The sequence below is a fragment of the Tamandua tetradactyla genome, chromosome 24 (assembly GCF_023851605.1).
Source record: "Tamandua tetradactyla isolate mTamTet1 chromosome 24, mTamTet1.pri, whole genome shotgun sequence".
NCBI lineage: Eukaryota > Metazoa > Chordata > Mammalia > Pilosa > Myrmecophagidae > Tamandua > Tamandua tetradactyla.
Genome location: NC_135350.1, coordinates 27,415,773 through 27,434,367, shown reverse-complemented (window position 1 = coordinate 27,434,367; position 18,595 = coordinate 27,415,773). Strand labels below are relative to the sequence as shown.

At 35.8% G+C, this 18,595-nt stretch overlaps 1 protein-coding gene across 7 annotated transcripts in view; it reads left to right on the top strand.

Moving 5' to 3' along the window:
* The window catches only part of RAP1GDS1 (Rap1 GTPase-GDP dissociation stimulator 1), a 275,737-nt gene that overhangs the window by 96,883 nt on the left and 160,259 nt on the right, over positions 1-18,595 (top strand). For all 7 annotated transcript variants that reach the window (XM_077142767.1, XM_077142766.1, XM_077142770.1 and 4 more), the window contains one exon: positions 7,590-7,715. In XM_077142767.1, coding sequence (XP_076998882.1) covers positions 7,590-7,715 — 126 coding nt within the window. The remainder of the gene's footprint in view (positions 1-7,589; positions 7,716-18,595) is intronic.

Here is an 18,595-nt window from a genome sequence, read left to right as displayed (position 1 = left end):
ATCTAGGCCCCAGTTTTCTTATAAGTATTTTCTAAAGGTGACCATACAGTATTTGCTCTTTTGTTTCTGACTTATTATTCTGGGACATCATGAAATGCCCTACATGTTCACTCATAATGTTGCCTGCCTTACAATTTCGTCCTTTCTGTAGCAGCACAACATTGTATTATATGTATACATCACCATTCACTATTCTGTTTCTCAGTCAGGGTATCCTTCAGCCACATCCATCCATTGGGCATCAGGTATAATGTCCACAGTCAACAGTCCATCAGCACTCTCAATTTTAGGCAATTTCATTGCTCCCAAGAGAAAAATAACTGATTAATGTACATAGAAAATCCAGACTTCCCCTAACTCTTATCCTCCCCCCCTCCATTATTTACCCCTGGTATTAATGAGGTACTATTGATGTTTTCCTGTTAAATATAGCCCATAGCATGCAATAGAGTTTTCCCCCTATACCCCTCTTTGTAAAAGATTCATACCTTTGGAATAGTTCATGTAAGAACTTATTTATATTGGTAGTGTTAGCCAGTGGGACACATGGGTCTAATGCAACCCCTTTCATGTTCACCTTCAATATGGCAGTGCTACTTATGGCGCCACTAATGAACTGCCTTCACTTCTGTCCATTCTCTTACATTTAATTTCAACCTTATTAACTAACCTGTTCACCCATCTCTAGCTTCCGTGTATCTCTAGGTCCGCTATATTCTGTATTATGAGCCTCTGACTTTACCTTTACCATAGTCATAAAAGTTAAATCATACAGTATCTATCCTTTTGTGTCTGGCTTATTTCACTCAGCATTGTGTCCTCAAGGTTCATGCATCTTGTCATGTGCTTCAGGACATAATTTATTCTTACTGCCGCATAATATTCCATTACACACACACACACACACACAAACCACATTTTGTTAACCCACACATCTGTGGATGGGCACTTGTATTGTTTCCCTCTTTTGGTATATTGTGAATAATACTGCTATGTACCTCAGTGTGCAGATGTCTGTTTGTGTCACTGCTTTCAGCTCTCCTGGGTATATACCGAGTAGTGCTATTGCTGAGTCATAGGGTAACTCGATATTTAGTTTTCTGAGGAATTGCCAGACTGTCTTCCATAGCAGCTGTACCATTATACATCCACCACTGGTGCATAACTGTATCAATTTCTCCATATCCTCTCCAACATTTGTAGTTTCCTGTTTGTTTACTGGCAGCCATTCTTATGGTGTGAGGTGGTATCTCATTGTAGTCTTGATCTGCCTTTCCTGTATAACAAATGAAAATGAGCATCTCTTCATGTGCTTTTTAGCCATCTGTATTTGCTCTTCAGAAAAATGCCTGTTTATACCTTTTGCCTTATAATTGGGTTGTTTGCTCTTTTGTTGTTGAGTTGTATGATTTCTTTATGTATACAGGGTATCAGACGTTTATCTGATATGTGATTTCCAAATACTTAGTCCCATTGAGTTGGCTGCCTCGTCACCTTTTTGACATTCTTTGCAGCGCAACAGTATTTGATTTTGAGGAGTTCCCATTTATCTATTGTTTCTTTCATTGCTTGTGGTTTGGGTGTAAAGTTTAGGAAGCTATTTACTATTGCTAGGTCTTGATGATGTTTCCTACATCTTCTTCTAGGAGTTTTATGGTACTGGTTCTTATTTTAGGTGTTTGATCCGCTTAGAATTAATTTTTGTATAGGGTGTAAAGTGAGGGTCCTCTTCTATTCTTTTGGCTATTGATAACTAATTCTCCCATCCCCAATTATTGAAAAGACTCCTTTGTCCCAGTTCATTGGATTTGAGGGCCTTGTCGAAGATCAGTTGACCATAGATTTCATGGTCTATTTCTGCACTCTTGATTCAATTACATTCCTCAGTACTTCAGTCTTTGTGCCAGGACCATGCTGTTTTGACCACTGTAGCTTTATAATAAACTTGGAAATCAGGAAATGTTATTCTTCTCACTTTGTTCTTTTTTTTTTTAGGATATTTTTAACTATTTGGAGTCTCTTCCTTTCTAAATTAATTTGGTAAGTAGCTTTTCAAAATCTCCGAAGTAGGCTGTTGGAATCTGTAGATCAACTTGGGTAGAATTGACATCTTAACTGTGTTTAACCTTCCTATCCATGAGCAGGGAATGTCTTTCCATCTATTTATGATCTTTTTAAATTTCTTTTAGCAATGTTACGTAGTTTTCTGTGTGTAGGTGCTTTACATCCCTAGTTAAGTTCATTCCTAGATGCTTGATTCTTTTAGTCAATTCAGACTCCTGAGTTAGGGCCTTGCTTATGTATAGAAATATTATTGATTTTTGCCCATTAATCTTATATCCTGCCACCTTGCTGGATTTATTTATTAGCTCAGGTAGCTTTGTCATAGGTTTCTCAGAATTTTCCAAATACAGTATCATGTCATCTGCAAATAATGAAAGTTTTACTTCTTCCTTTCCAATTTGGATGCCTCTTATTTCTTTTTCCTGCCTGATTGCTCTAGGTAGAATTTCTAGGTCAGTGTTGAATAATAGGGGTGACAGAGGGTAACCTTAGGGAGAAGGCTTTCAGTCTCTCACTATTGAATATGATGCTGGCTGTGGGTTTTTCATACATGTCCTTTATCATATTGAGGAAGTTACCTTTAATTCCTATCTTTTGAAGTGTTGTATAAGAAGAGGGTGTTAAATTTTAAGTGCTTTTTTAGTGTCAATTGAGATGAACATGTGATTTTTCCCTTTCAATTTGTTAGTATGCTGTATTACATTAATTGATTTTCTTGTGTTGAACCACTGTTGCATTCCTGGTATCAACTCCACCTGATCGTTTTGTATACTTTTTTTTAATGTGTCGTTGGATTTAGTTTGCTTGTATTTTGTTGAGGATTTTTGCATCTGTATTCTTTAGGGAGATGGACCTGTAGTTTCCCTTTCTTACAGTATGTTTACTTAGTTTTGCTATTAGAGTGATGTTAGCTTCATAAACGACTTAGGTAATGTTCATTTTTCCTCAGTATGTGGAAAAGTTTGAGCAGAATTGGCATTAGTTCTTTTTGGAATGTTTGATAAAATTCCCCTGGGAAGCCATCAGCTCTGTGCTTTTCTTTGTCAGAAAAGTTTTGATGATGGGATTGAATCTCTTTACTTGTAATTCGTTTGTTGAGATCTGTTGCTTCTCAATGCAGTGTAGCTTGTTCATGTGTTTCTAGAAATTTGTCTATTTCATCTAAATTGTCTAGTTTGTTGGTGTATAGTTGCTCATCATATCCTCTTATGATACTTTTTTATTTCTTCACAGTCCGTGGTAACAACCCGCCTCTCATTTCTCATTTTGTTTATTTGTATCCTCTTTTTTTTCTTTGTCGGCCTTGCTAGGGGTCTATTGGTTTTATTCACTTTCTCAAATAACCAACTTTTGGTTTCATTGATTCTTTCTGTTCTTTTGTTCTCCAATTCATTTATTTCCTCTTTAATCTTTGTTATTTCTCTTCTTCTGTTTGCTTTACTATTCTCTCATTCCTCAAGGTAAGCAACTAAGTTCTCAATTTTTTCTCCTTCTTCTTTTTCAGTATAGACCTTTAGGGCAATACATTTCCCTCTCAGCACTGTCTTTGCTCCTTCCTACAAGTTCTGTTATGCCGTATTCTCATTTTTATTTGTCTTCAGATGGTTACTGATTTCTCTAGCAATTTCTTCTTTGACCCACTGGTTATTTAAGATGTGTTGTTTAATCTCCATATATCTGTGAAAATTCTGGATCTTTGGTGGTTATTTATATATAGCTTCATTCCATTGTGATCAGAAAAGTTGCTTTGAATGATTTCAGTCTTTTTAAAGTTATGAAGACCTGTTTTGTGCCCCAGCATATGATCTATCCTGGAGAATGTTCAGTGAGCACTAGAGAAGAATATGTTTTCTTGTGTTTTGGTGCGTAATGCTTTTTTAGTGTCAGTGAGATGAACCTGTGATTTTTTTCCCTTTCGATTTGTTAATATGTCTCTTAGGGCTAATTCATCTATCAAATTGTTTAAGTTCTCTGTTTCCTTGTTGATTCTCTGTCTGGTTTTTCTGTCTGTAGAAGAGAGTAGTATACTGAAGTCTCCTACTATTATTGTTGAACATCTCTGTACTAATATTGTTGAAAACCTTCAGTTTTGCCAATTTTTGCCCCATGTGTTTTGGAGCTTCTTGATTGGGAGCATGAACATTTATGATTATTTCTTCTTGGTGAACTGTCCCTTTTAATAATATGTAGTGTCCTTCTTTGTTTCTTACAATGTCTTTACATTTAAAGTCTGTTTTGTCTAATATTTGTATAGCTACTCCTGCTTTCTTTTGGTTACAGGTTTTGAGGAACATCTTTTTCTGTCCTTTCACTAAATCTATTTGTGTCCTTGGGTCTAAGATGAGCCTCTTGTAAGGAGAATATGGGTGGATCATAGATCTTAATCTGTTCTGCCAATCTGTATCATTGAATTGGTGAGTTTACTCACTCAACATTCAAAGTTATACTATAAGGACATTTCTTGAATCTACCATCTTATCCTTTGGATTTTATTTGTCAGTTCTCTAAATATTCTTTTCTTTCTTTCTCTTTTTATCCTTTAAGTTACAGTACCCTTACTGGTATTCTTCAATTCTCTGCCCTCCTCCAGACTCCCTCTCCTGTGTTTTTTTTCCCCAGCTGACAAAACTCCCTTTAGTATTTCTTGTAGGGCTGGTCTCTTGTTGACAAATTCTCTCAGCATTTGTTTGTGAAAATTTTAATCTCTCTGTCACATTTTGAAGGACGATTTGGATGGATACAGAATTCTTGACTGGAAGTCTTTCTCTTGCAGGATCTTAAATATATCATACCACTGCCTTCTTGCCTCCATAGTGCCTGTTGAGTAGTCTGAACTCAGTCTTATGTGGTTTTCCCTTAATGTACTAGATCATTTTTCTCTTCCTAACTTCAGGATTTTTTGCTTCTCTTCAGCATTTGACAGACTGATTAGTGTGTGTTTTGGAGTAGGCCTGTTTGAATTTATTCTGTTTGGGGTTCATTGGGCGTCTTTGATTTGCATATTTATGTCTTTATAAGGGTTTAGAAGTTTCGTCCCATTGTTTCCACAACTAATATCCCTAGCCCTTTAGTGTTCTCTTCTCCTTTTGGGACACTGATGATTCCTATATTTGTTTGCTTCATTTTGTCCATCATTTCCCTGAGATCCAGTTGACATTTTTTCATCTTTTTTGCCATTTGTTCTTTTGTATGTTCGAAGTCAATTGTCTGTCCTTTAGTTTGTGTATTCTTTCTTCTGCCTCTTCAAATCTGCTGTTGTGTTGTCTCTAGTACATTTTTATTTAGTCTACAGCATCTTTTATCTCTGTGATATCTGCTATTCTCCTATTTGTTCTTTCAGATTGCTCTTTATGCTCTTCTGTTGTCTTCTTGATCTTCCTTATTTCATTAGCCAACCCATTGACTTATTTAGTAGAGTATATGAACATCTTTAATAGTTTTTCAAAAGTCTGTGTGTCCTCTGGTGTTTTAATTTAATTGTTAGGCTGGGCAATACCTGTCTGCATCTTCATATGCTTTGTGATTTTCTATTGCCTTCAAGGCATGTAATTATCTTGATAGGGTTACTTTGGAAGTTTTCATTCAGTAGTCTAAGGTTTTGTGTTTACAGAATGGGAGTGGAGCATGTCAAATCAGTGCAGTGATGGGTTGCATCACAGGGATAGGTGTGGGTTGGGGACATTACACTGGTGCCCAAGAACATGGGGTGCAGGATTGTGGGGGGTAGTGCGGGGGCCATATGAGTGGAGTAAAGCACAGGAAGGACTTGGAATGGAGAAAAATTGCTCAGCATGGGAGACACAGGCAGAATGTCGTGGGTGGTGGATTGAGGTGCTATGTGCTTGTGCATGGATGGGTGCACAGACTGAATGGAGTGCAGGAATCATTGCTCAGGGTGTGGTAGGGTGCGGGTGCCTGCTTGCGTAGGGGCTGGTCATAGGAGAGGGAATCTGAGATGTAGATGCGCATTTGTGCATGTCATTTGGTAGGCAGGGTCCTGGCATGGGCATGCAGATGTGGGTGGGTGGGGCACAGGTATGCGCATGCACAGGGTAGGGTGTGGGTTGGGGGGGGGGGGTCCTGTGGCTCAGATGCACATGTGAGTCCCTGTGTGTTGGGAGTTTGGGGTGCTTATGCCTGGGGTGGGTCAGGGTGAGCTTGTGTTATGTGCGTGGGGCAGGGGTGGCCAGGACCGGGTGCAGGGGTTGAGGACCAGGAGTACGAATTCCTGTGTGCTGGGGTGGGCAGGATGTGGGTTTGCATGTGTGTGAATCTGGTGGGGCAGGGCCTGGGGGAGGGAGAGCTCCTGCAGCGGGTGATGGGAGGAGCTGAGGTGTGTGGGGCTAGGCACAGGTGAACCAGTTGTGGGGGCAGGGTGAGAGTACATGCAGATGAGGTTGGTAGGGCCGATGCCCGGATGCTTTGAGTGAGTGGGGGTGGGGCTTGAGTTTGTGGTATGTGGGGCATCACTTTGCCACGATGTGGGGGGCAGGGTGCAGCACGCTTTGGTGTGGTTCCTTCATGGAACAAAGCTCAGATTACTTCCTAGTTCCCAGCTCCCTGTCTGTGCACTCCTCCCTGTGTGATGTAGAAGGCCCTCTCAGGTCATTTTATAACCTGGAATTGCTGTTCTGGTTCTGTCACTTCTCTAGCTGTTCCTTGGACTGACAGTGAACTCGGTCTGTCCTATTCCATTTTCCCAGAAGTCCCTGCTCATTTTTGTATATTTATTTTATAAAACTAGATATACCTGAAACAGAATGGCTTTTAAAAAGGGGAAGTTAATAGATTACAAGTTTACAGTTCTAAGGAAGTGAAAGTGTCCAAATTAAGGCACCAGCGAGAGATTTCCTTCACTCAAGAAAGACTGATGGGTTAGGATCACCTCTGTCAGCTGAGAAGTCACGTAGCTAGGATCTGCTTGTCCCTTGCTCCTGGGCTCCATGTTTTCAGCCTCTGTTCCTGTGGGGGTTCCTTATTTTGCTCCTCCAGGGCACTCACTTTTATCTCTTGGCTTTCCTTGGCTCTCTCCAGGTTCTGGCTTAACATCTCATGGTGACATCTGCTGGGCTCCAGTCATCTCTAAACATCCATGTCTCTGTTTTCTGCCTGTCAGCTTCCCTGTGAAGTTTCTGTTGACTCTCTCTGTGTCAGCTCTGAAACTTCTGTCATTTCTGACTTTTTCCAAAATGTTTCCTCTTTTAAAGGATTCTATTAAATTGAACAAGACCTACCTGGAATGGGTAGAGTCACATCTCCTTCTTATCAAAAGATCACACCCACAATTGGGTGTTTCACATCTCTGTGGGCATAACCTAATCAAAAGTTTAAAAGAAATCGCTGCTCCTACATGACTGGATCAGGAACAAAACACGGCTGTCCTGGGATACATAAAACTTTCAAACTGGCACAAATAGTAGAACACATTAAGCATTTTGATAATAGGTATTTATATTATTAAGGGAGATGATTGATATAAGTTGTGAATCTTTACAATTTTAATTAAATATGTCTCTTATTTTTAGAATTCATGCGAATTCCATGTGTTGATGCTGGATTGATTTCACCACTGGTGCAGCTGCTAAACAGCAAAGACCAGGAAGTGTTGCTTCAAACGGGCAGAGCTCTAGGAAACATATGTTATGATAGCCGTAAGTATTGGAATATCAATATTAGACCTAGGCATTTTTCTTTAAGAATTATGATTTTCTTATTAATTTTAATTTTGTTGTTAGCACTGACTTTTCCAGGCTAAAATGCAAACATGGGCCAATATAATTTTAGTCTGCCTATTAAACAGAACTAATGGAAATTTGAGCTATTTTACTAATAACTAGAGAATTATATGAAATGAGCTCTTTTCCTCTGTTAACAAAAAATGATGTTTTCCGAGGAGTAAGTTAATATCTAAAATTGTGGCTTTTAAGTTGAGGAAAAAATAAATCTTTTCAATTAGGTTTTACTGAAATGCTACCTCTGAGTGATAATGCTTATATACAGTTGTTTAAGGTTTCTAAGTCTGTCCAAATACATTTTTAATTACTTATAACTCTATAAAACCACTCATGAAAAAACATTATCTTCTTCAAAACCAGAGTGGTCCACTGCATTTACATTGACTCCTTTTCTATTTGTCATTTCTGTCATTGTCATCTTCACCACCTTCTATAATATGCTATTCTGGTAGGCAAGCAGGCAAGTAAATGGCAAATATGTCACATTTTCTACGGCTCTTTCCTACATATATGTAAGCAAAATACAGAAAAATCAATTTAATTAGGCTTATCATGATTTAGATTTTTTTCTGAGCCCAAAACATGTTATCATTCACTTTTAAAAGCTAGAAATTTCAGTTCTAGTTATATAAGTAAGATAACTTTTATTTAAAAATCTTGTTTTTTAATACTTATTTTCCAAATTGAGTTTATAACTCACTTTTGAAGATAAATTTTCCTGTAAACCAAAAAAATGGATCTTTTATAATAGGTTTGATTAGAAAGTGATTTATGCATTTGAGCAGATAGAAAATGAAGTCACAAACATATTCATTTATAAAATAAGATGCAAGTGGGGAAAAAAAATTGAAACTTCAATGATCAGTTATAACTTGTCTGTAGTAGTAGTGGTAAGGCTAGCCTCATTTGTTTCTCCTTTGCTTATTACTTTTCTGAAACATATTATATGTGAGACATGGATGTCTTAATATGAATTTTAGGTTAGTTTCCAGTCCCCAGTACTGCTTAGATATTTAGCTATCTGCTTCTTTAAACCAGTTATTTTTATCCTAGAACATTAGCTTTATTTAACACTACTCTGGTGCTTTATGTTTTTTCTTATTTAAGATGATTAAGCACTGTAGCTTATAATCATTAAGCACTGTAACTTATAATCTCAACTTTCAAGAATGAGCTATTTAATGTATATTTTATATGGCTAATTTTAACATTTATATTAAAAACTTCTCTGCAGAATAATAGTCAAAGATTGATAGCATGTGCATAATGAGTATTGATCATTACTGTTTTACTTGATCCTTTTTCTGTGTTTGTTCGAATTTTTAAGGCTTCCAAAAGTATTCTTTAAACCTGGTTGAGATTAGTTATTCTTGATTTTGCATTGTTTGAATATAGGATGTATTGCTATCTGCTTTGAGTACTTTTCCCTGGAGTTTCACTTGCTGTTGGCAAAAAAGAAATACCCATAGTGATCTCTTTTGACTCATAATGGTTTTTATAAGTGAAGAATAATTTTACTTCCTATATATTTTAAAGAAGCTTTGAAGTTAAGGTGATAAATGACTAATAAGATTATCACTTCTCATGAAACCAAAGTCCATTATTACAATGTTTATTAAACCATTTATGCTCTTCTTATTAAGTACTATGATTATGCATTCATCTATGAAATTAAGGTGTTTTTGTTGTTCATTCATTTACAAATATTTTTAAGCACTTCCTTGTCATTCAGTTCAATGGAAATTGTAATTAAGTGAAGAATTAACCATAGTGAATACAGACCATCTTTTACTTTTAAAACTTAAGAAAAATGAAGTGTCTTAAAAGTGAATAAATACAAGAAGTGACTTACTACTGCAAATCATATGGTAAAAATGTGTTCCTTGTACCATACTATCTTATGCATGTAATGTCCATAGGACTGCATGTTTTCTTACCCTTTTATTTGAAATTCAATTTTTGTGTATGTCTTAGTGATTTCTCAAGAATAATTGTTTGTAGGAAAACTATAATGCCTGCATTTGAATTATAAGGATAATGTAAAAGTCAGTAAATGTGATGCTGTGTTTTTGAATTGTGAATTTACTTGAAAGGCATTTTTCATTACATTTTATAAAGGTTGGAAATGTTAAAGAACACAGAAATTAAATTTCTCTTTTTAAAAGGTATTTAATGGCTTCAATTTTAATTAATTTTTTATTCTTCTTCCCTCTCAAGAACATAATGTTTCATCTTAAGAGAAAAATTGAAATCTATACATTACAACCTTATAAAAAAAAGCAATCTTTTTTCTTCCAAATAAAGAGTGTTTCAAAATTCATATGTTTGTCTTTTATCAAACTTACCAGTAGACTAATCAGTTCACTTATATTTGATAAATATACTCCAGATGAAGAATTTTTTAGTGTGGGTTTATTCAGGATCATACTAGACTTTCCATACATAGTGAAACTGATGTATATAGAAAGTTATATAGAATTCACTGTTTAGGTAAAATTTGAGAAATTCATGCATGTTTTTATAGATTTTTATTTCTACACCTAAGCAGTATTTGCTAACATATTTCATTTAACATAGCATATTTAGAAGGAGAAACAATCCAACTTAGAAAGAATTACACTCACCATTAAATCCATGGAAATCTTTTGAAGGAAATAGGCCATATTTCAGTTTTACCAGGCTCAACAGTGCCCATTTCAGTATCTTATATAATCCTAACATCAGCCAACACACCAATATAACTACGAAATGGAACAGAATAAGGCATTATTGCTGATGAACTTTTTGAGTCCCAGTCTGTCTCTTGCATAGAGATGAAAGAATCACCAACTGGGGACATTTTTCATTTAAAATACCTATTCTTTCTCTTCTCCCTAAGAGCTCCAAGGGATTTCTGATAAAGATTTCTCTTTCCAGGTATCCAAACTGATTTCTCATATAAGCAATATTTTAAAACTCTTCTGCCCTTTAAATTTTTGCCAAATAACTCTTTTCATGAGAAGTTTGAGAACTTTCTGATCAAATATGAAAGAAAAATTGTATTTCAGTTTGAAAAGGAGTCAGCAGAGCTACGCATGTAGGAAGTGTGGTTTTAAATAAAAAGAAGTGGTATTAAATTTCAGAAATGTCAACCTTGCCTTATATAATTATACATTGCTCTCAAATGTGATGTGTGTGTGGAGGGGGGGAGGAGTTTTCTCACCTCCTTATAATCATCTTTATAGTATTCTCTTCTTTCAGTGATTTTGTTTTGTTTAAACAGATGTACACATTTTAAATTGCTGCTATATTTGAATGACCTGGTAGTTTTGAATAGCTTTTTACCTATATTTGTAATTCCTAAGGATAAAATGATTAGAGACTTAATTTTCTCTGTAGATGTCTACTGCTTGAGGTCAGGAAATAATAGATATTTGATATACTGATTAAAAGATACTCAGTAGAGGCCTGAAGGAAATGAATACATGAAGTTAAGTTTTAGTATTTTTTTATACTTAAGAGGGAGAGAGTAATGTATAAATCTATTTAATACATGTGAAAATTAAATATATCTCTTTACAGAAATAAAATTAATGCTTATTATTATAATTAGTCCTATTATTGGAAAGAAAAATGCATACTTAAGAAGCTTAACTGGTAAGCTTTGTTTTTCAGTGATACTGTGCTATTTTAAACAAAAGAAAATTCTTGCTCACACTAAGTAAATAAGTATTCAAAGTGATGCAGTAATCAGGCCTACCAAAGCCGGTTTTTATGAAGTGAAATAAATAATATTTATCTCCTTGACTTCCAAGTGTAAGTGTAAAGAATGCCCAAATATGTGCATTGATCTATGTGTATATTATTAATTCTAACTATATACTGTTACTATATAAAGAATGAAGAAAAAACTCATAGGTCTGACAGCAAAATGTTAAAAAACAATTAGCAGTAATTCTACAATATTTTGTAATTTAAAATGGTTAGATAAGTGTGTGTTAATAAAGTAGAAATGGGGCGGGCCACTGTGGCTCAGCAGGCAGACTTCTCACCTGCCATGCCAAAGACCCGGGTTCAATTCCGGGTGCCTGCCCATGCAAAAAAAAACATATATATATATATAGTATATATATATATGCGTATATATACTATATATATATAATGTATATATATACTATATATATATATGTAGTATAAATGGTTAAAGTATATTTTCAGTAGTTTTATTCAACAGGCAACTATGTCTGTATTTAAAATGTTTATTTCAGTACTCTCAAATTAGGTTATTTGATTACTAATTATTAAAAGGCTTTGCAGATCTATATATTTATCCTGCTTGTTTTCAATATTTAGTTTTAGAATAAAATAGAATTTTCAGGCAATAAGTGGCATAAAAATAAGATTCCTAAATTTTCATCAGTTAATCTTTTGTATTTCATGAATGGATTTATTATCAAAATACATCATATATATGAGAATAAAGAAGTATATACTCAATGCTACTTTTAGAGTAATAATGGCTGTTGCATTACTATATTATTAAATACTCTTATGAAGATGTTCTTAATGTTTCAGTTAGATGTTTAGCACCAATATCAGATTCTCTAAAAATGGTTCATAACATTAAGGAGATTTTAATATGGTAAAGAAAATAAAATGGACAAGGAAACACAACTTAAGGACAAGTACAGAGTACAAACTAAATATGTGGTTTCTGATCAAAATTAAAATAAAGGGATGATGAGAGAGGGAGTGGTATCAGCTGGAGCCATTTTTAGGACCTAACAGTAAAAAACAAACAGTTTTTACTAAGAAAAGTACGTCTCACTTTAAATTTATTATAAATAAAGAAAAAATTAATAAGCTTCCTAGAGGGTGGATTTTGCAAGTGGATTTGGCTTCCAATTCTAACATTTACTAAATTGTTGCTAAATCTTTCTGAGTTTTATTTACCATATCTGTAAAGTGGGATTGTTGTGTGGGTTCAGTAAGGTTTATATATAAAGGTATGATAAAATTAGAAAGTAGTATACAAAGTAAATACTGTAATCATTTTTGAAAAGTGTGTTGTGATATAATAATATACTAACGCAAAATATTTAACATAAAGTTATAAGGGCAGAATCCTTACAGAGGCAAAAATAAATCTGGTAGGAATCAGGGATAATATAATTACTATATATGAGCACTAATTCAGTTTGAGCTTCTTGGCAGCCAAAGTGAAAAAAAAGAACTTTCTATAAAGCATATACAATGTAATTTTTATTTTATGCTAGAAAAATGTTCCAGTTCTTCAATTAAACAAAAAACTGTTGAGAAAAAAATTTTAGAAGAAACTTAACATAAAGATATTATCACATTCCTGGATGATTCTTTAATCATAACTATTTAAAATATGTAATGAATATTGACTAGCATAATGAACAGTGTCTTCAATAATGGATCCACAAAAGGTGCCTAAATGTTCTCCATCTGATTATTTCTTGTACTAACCTTCAAAAGAATCCAAGAAGATCTTGGGTTCTGGGCCAAGATGACAGCTTAGCAATGTGCGTGATTTAGTTCGTCCTCCAGAACAGCTACTAAATAACCAGAAACACTACAGAACAGCTCCTGGGGCCACGTCATTGACCAGACAAACAGCGTACCCCAGTCTGGACGAGCTGGACTGGCTGCAAGCACCCCTAGAACCGTGAGTTTCCCAAGCCGCAGTGAACAGTGCCCCTTCCCCACAGACTACTTCCCAGAGGGAAAAGGAAACAGACATTGCCAGCAGCAGGGGCTGAGCCCAATCAAATGCCATTCCTGGAGTTAATTAACAAATTCTGACTACTGGAAATAGGCCCCCGGCTCAGGTGAACCTGGTCAAAGCAGAGGTTGCTCATTTTTGCCCCAGAGCCAAGGAGGCAGGGCTGACAGAAAAAAAAAGGTTTTTGTGGCTGTGTTTCTACAAAGGCTTGACTGCCTTTGGATACAGCGACAGGACTTCTCAGGCTGCAATTGCCCCAGGCATAGGCTGAAACAAGCTTGTTTGAGGGCTTGTCTGGAGGCTGTGCCTTCCCCAGGGAGGGGTGAAGCCCAACTCAGGTGGAATCCCTCCCTTAATGAATTCAGATACCAAGACTTGGTGATTTGAAGCCATTAAAACCAGCCTACAACCTCTCCTCTGTCTCCACCACCCCCCAGCAGGGATAGTCTGCCAAAGTTAAAGACACCGCATCATCTTATGTTGATGGGACCTGCAGAAAGACAAGTTCCACATATTGGGCAGGATTAGAAAAACAGAGTCCAGAGACTTCACAGGAATGTCTTTCAACCTGCAGGGTCTCACCCTCAGGGAAAACCGACATAGGTGACTCTCTCCTCCTGATAGGAGGCCAGTTTGGTCTGGGAAAATCCAGCTGGGATCTATAATACCAAAGCAGAACCTTCTAAGGGTGGGGTGATAAAGGCACCATACAGGTAGGGCAAGAAACAAGAAAACGAGAATTGAAAAATTCTCCTCTGTTTAATAAAACCTAAGCTAGAGGTCCAGAAAAAGTTGAACAGAATGTCACAGAACAGATAGACAACAAATTCATCCAGTAAGAAAATCCTAGGTAAATGAAGTGAGAGCAATCTCCAGAATAAACTAGCTAGGGTAATTAAATGTCTAGACGCCAGCTAAAAAAAAACCGATCACACTAGGAAAATTGAAGATGTGGCCCCGTCAAAGGAACAAACCAACAATTCAAATGAGATACAGGAGTTGAAAAAATTAATTCAGTCTATACGAACAGACATGGAAAACCTCATCAAAAACCAAATCAATGAATTGAGGGAGGATATAAAGAATGCAAGGAAAGAACAAAAAGAAGAAATCGAAAGTCTGAAAAAACAAATCACAGAAATTATCGGAATGAAAGGCACAGTAGAAGAGATGAAAAAAACAATGGAAACCTACAATGGTAGATTTCGAGAGGCAGAAGATAGGATTAGTGAACTGGAGGACAGAACATCTGAAATCAGACAAACAAAAGAAAATATAGGGAAAAAAATGAAAAAATATGAGCAGGAACTCAAGGAATTGAATGACAATATGAAGCGCGCGAATACACATGTTGTGGGTGTCCCAGAAGGAGAAGAGAAGGGAAAAGGAGGAGAAAAACTAATGGAGGAAATTATCACTGAAAGTTTCCCAACTCTTATGAAAGACTTAAAATTATAGATCCAACAAGTGCAGCGTACCCCAAAGAGAATAGATACAAATAGACGTACTCCAAGACACTTCCTAATCAGAATGTCAGAGGTCAAAGAGAAAGAGAGAATCTTGAAAGAAGCAAGAGAAAAGCAATCCAGCACATACAAGAGAAACCCAATAAGACTATGCATAGATTATTCAGCACAAACCATGGAGGCGAGAAGTGGAATGATATATTTAAATTACTAAAAGAGAAAAACCGCCAACCAGGAATTCTATATCCAACAAAATTGCCCTTCACAAATGAGGGAGAAATTAACATATTTTTAGATAAAAAAATGGCTGAGAGAATTTGTGACCAAGAGACCAGCTCTGAAAGAAATACTAAAGGGGCACTAGAGACAGATATGAAGACAGAAGAGAGAGGTGTGGATAAGAGTGTAGAAAGCAAGACTATGAGTAAAATTAAAAAGAAGGAAAATTAGATATGACATATAATCTAAAAAGCAAAATGGGAAAAGAAAGTACTACCCATACAGTAATAACACTAAAAGTTAATGGGTTATACTCCCCAATCCAAAGACATAGACTGGCAGAATGGATTGAAAACACAGGACTCATCTATATGCTGTCTACAGGAAAGACATCTTAGACACAAGGATAAACATAGGTTGAAAGTGAAAGGTTGGGGAAAAGATATTCCATGCAAATAACAATCAGAAAGGAGCGGGAAAAGCTATACTAATATCCAACAAATTAAACTTCAAATGTAAAACTGTTAAAAGAGACAAAGATACTATGTATTAATAAAAGGAACAATTCAGCACGAAGATACAGCAATCATAAATATTTATGCACCGAACCAGAATGCTCCAAAATACATGTGGCAAACACTGAAAAGAGAAATAGACACATCTACCATAATAGTTGGGTACTTCAGTTAACCACTACCATAGTTGGAGATTTCAGTTCCCCATTCTCATCAATGGACAGAACATCTAGACAGAGGATCAATGAAGAAACAGAGAATTTGAATAATACAATAAATGAACTAGACTTAACAGACATTTATAGAAGATTATACCCACAACAGCAGGATACACCTTTTTCTCAAGTGCTCATGGATCATTCTCAAGGATAGACCATATGCTGGGTCACAAAGCAAGTCTCAATAAATTTAAAAGATTGAAATCATACAAAACACTTTCTCAGATCATAAAGGAATGAAGTTGGAAATCAATAATAGGCAGAGTGCCACAAAATTCACAAATATATGGAAACTCAACAGCACACTCTTAAACAACCACTGGGTCAAGGAAGAAATTACCAGAGAAATCAGTAAATATGTAGAGGCAAATGAAAATGAAAACACAACATATCAAAACTTATGGGACGCAGCAAAGGCAGTGCTAAGAGGGAAATTTATTGCCCTAAATGCCTATATCAAAAAAGAAGAAAGGGCAAAAATCAAGGATATAACTGTCCACATGGAAGAACTAGAGAAAGAACAGCAAACTAACCCCAAGGCAAGGAAAGACATAACAAAGATTAGAGCAGAAATAAATGAAATTGAGAACCTGAAAACAATTGAGAAAATCAATAAAACCAGAAGCTGGTTCTATGAGAAAATCAGTAAGATTGATGGACCCTTAACAAGATCACAAAAAGAAGGAGAGAGAGGATGCAAATAAATAAGATCAAAAATGGAAGAGGAGACATAACCACTGACCACACAGAAGTAAAGTAATGACGGGATACTATGAACAACTTTATGCTAATAAATACAACAATGTAGATGAAATGGACAACTTCCTAGAAAGGCATGAACAACCAGTTTTGAGTTGAGAAGAAATAGACCACCTCAACAAACCAATCACAAGTAAAGAAATTGAATCAGTCATTAAGAAGCTCCCCCAAAAGAGAAGTCCAGGACCAGATAGCTTCAAGTGTGAATTCTACCAAACATTCCAGAAAGAATTAGTACCAGTCCTGCTCAAACTTTTCAAAAATATTTAAGAGGAGGGAAAGCTACCTAACTCATTCTACGAAGCCAACATCACTCTCATACCAAAGCCAGACAAAGATATTACAAAAAAAGAAAACTACAGACCAATCTATCTAATGAATATAGATGCAGAAATCCTCAACAAAATTCTAGCAAATCTAATCCAGCAGCGCGTTATAAGAGTTCTACATCATGACCAAGTAGGATTCATCCCAGGTATGCGAGGATGGTTCAACATAATAAAATCAATTAATGTAATATACCATATCAACAAATCAAAGCAGAAAAATCACATGATCATCTCGATTGATGCAGAAAAAGCATTTGACAGAATTCAACATCCTTTCCTGTTGAGGACACTTCAAAGGTTAGGAATACAAGGGAACTTCCTTAAAATGATAAAGGGAATATGTGAAAAACCCACAGCTAATATCATCTTCAATGGGGAAAAACTGAAAACTTTCCCCTTAAGATCAGGAACAAGACAAGGATGTCCGCTATCACTGCTGTTATTTAACATTGTATTGAAAGTTCTAGCCAGAGCAGTTAGATAAGGAAAGGAAATACAAGGCATCAAAATTGGAAAGGAAGAAGTAAAACTCTCACTGTTTACAGGTGATATGATACTATATGTCAAAAACCCGGAAAAATCCACAGCAAAACTATTAGAGCTAATAAATGAGTACAGCAGAGTGGCAGGTTACAAGATCAACACTCAAAAATCTGTAGTGTTTTTATGCACTAGTAAAGAGCAATCTGAGCAGGAAACCAAGAAAAAAATTCCATTTACAATTGCAACCAGATAAATAAAATATTAAGGAATAAATTTAACTAAAGAGAAAAAAGACCTGTACGAAGAAGACTACAAGAAATTGTTAACAGAAATCACAGAAGACCTAAATAGATGGAAGAGCTACCGTGTTCATGAATTGGAAGACTAGATATAGTTAAGATACCAGTTCCACCTAAATTGATTTACAAATCCAATGCAATGCCAATTAAAATCCCAAGAACTTACTTTTCAGAAATAGAAAAACCAATAACCGAATTTATCTGGAAGGGCAGGATGCCCCGAATAGCTAAAAGTATCCTGAGAAAAAAAAAATGAAGTCAGAGATCACATGCTACCTGACTTTAAGGCATATTATGAAGCTACAGTGGTCAAAACAGCATGGTACTGGCATAAAGATACATATATTGACCTATGGAATCGAATAGAGTGTTCAGATATAGACCCTCTCATCTATGAACAATTGAGCTTTGATAAGGCAGTCAAGCCAACTCACCTGGGACAGAACAGTCTCTTCAATAAATGGTGCCTAGAGAACTGGATATCCATATGCAAAAGAGTGAAAGAGAACCCATATCTCACCCCCTATACAAAAGTTAACTCAAAATGGATCAAAGACATAAACATTAGATCTAAGACCATAAAACTGTTAGAAGAAAATGTAGGAAAATATCTTATAAATCTTATACTTGGATGCAGTTTTATAGACCTTACACCCAAAGCAATAGCATTGAAGAAATAAATAAATGGGAACTCCTCAAAATTAAACACTTTTGCGCATCAAAGAACTTCATTAAGAAAGTAAAAAGACAGCCTACACAATGGGAGACAGTATTTCGAAA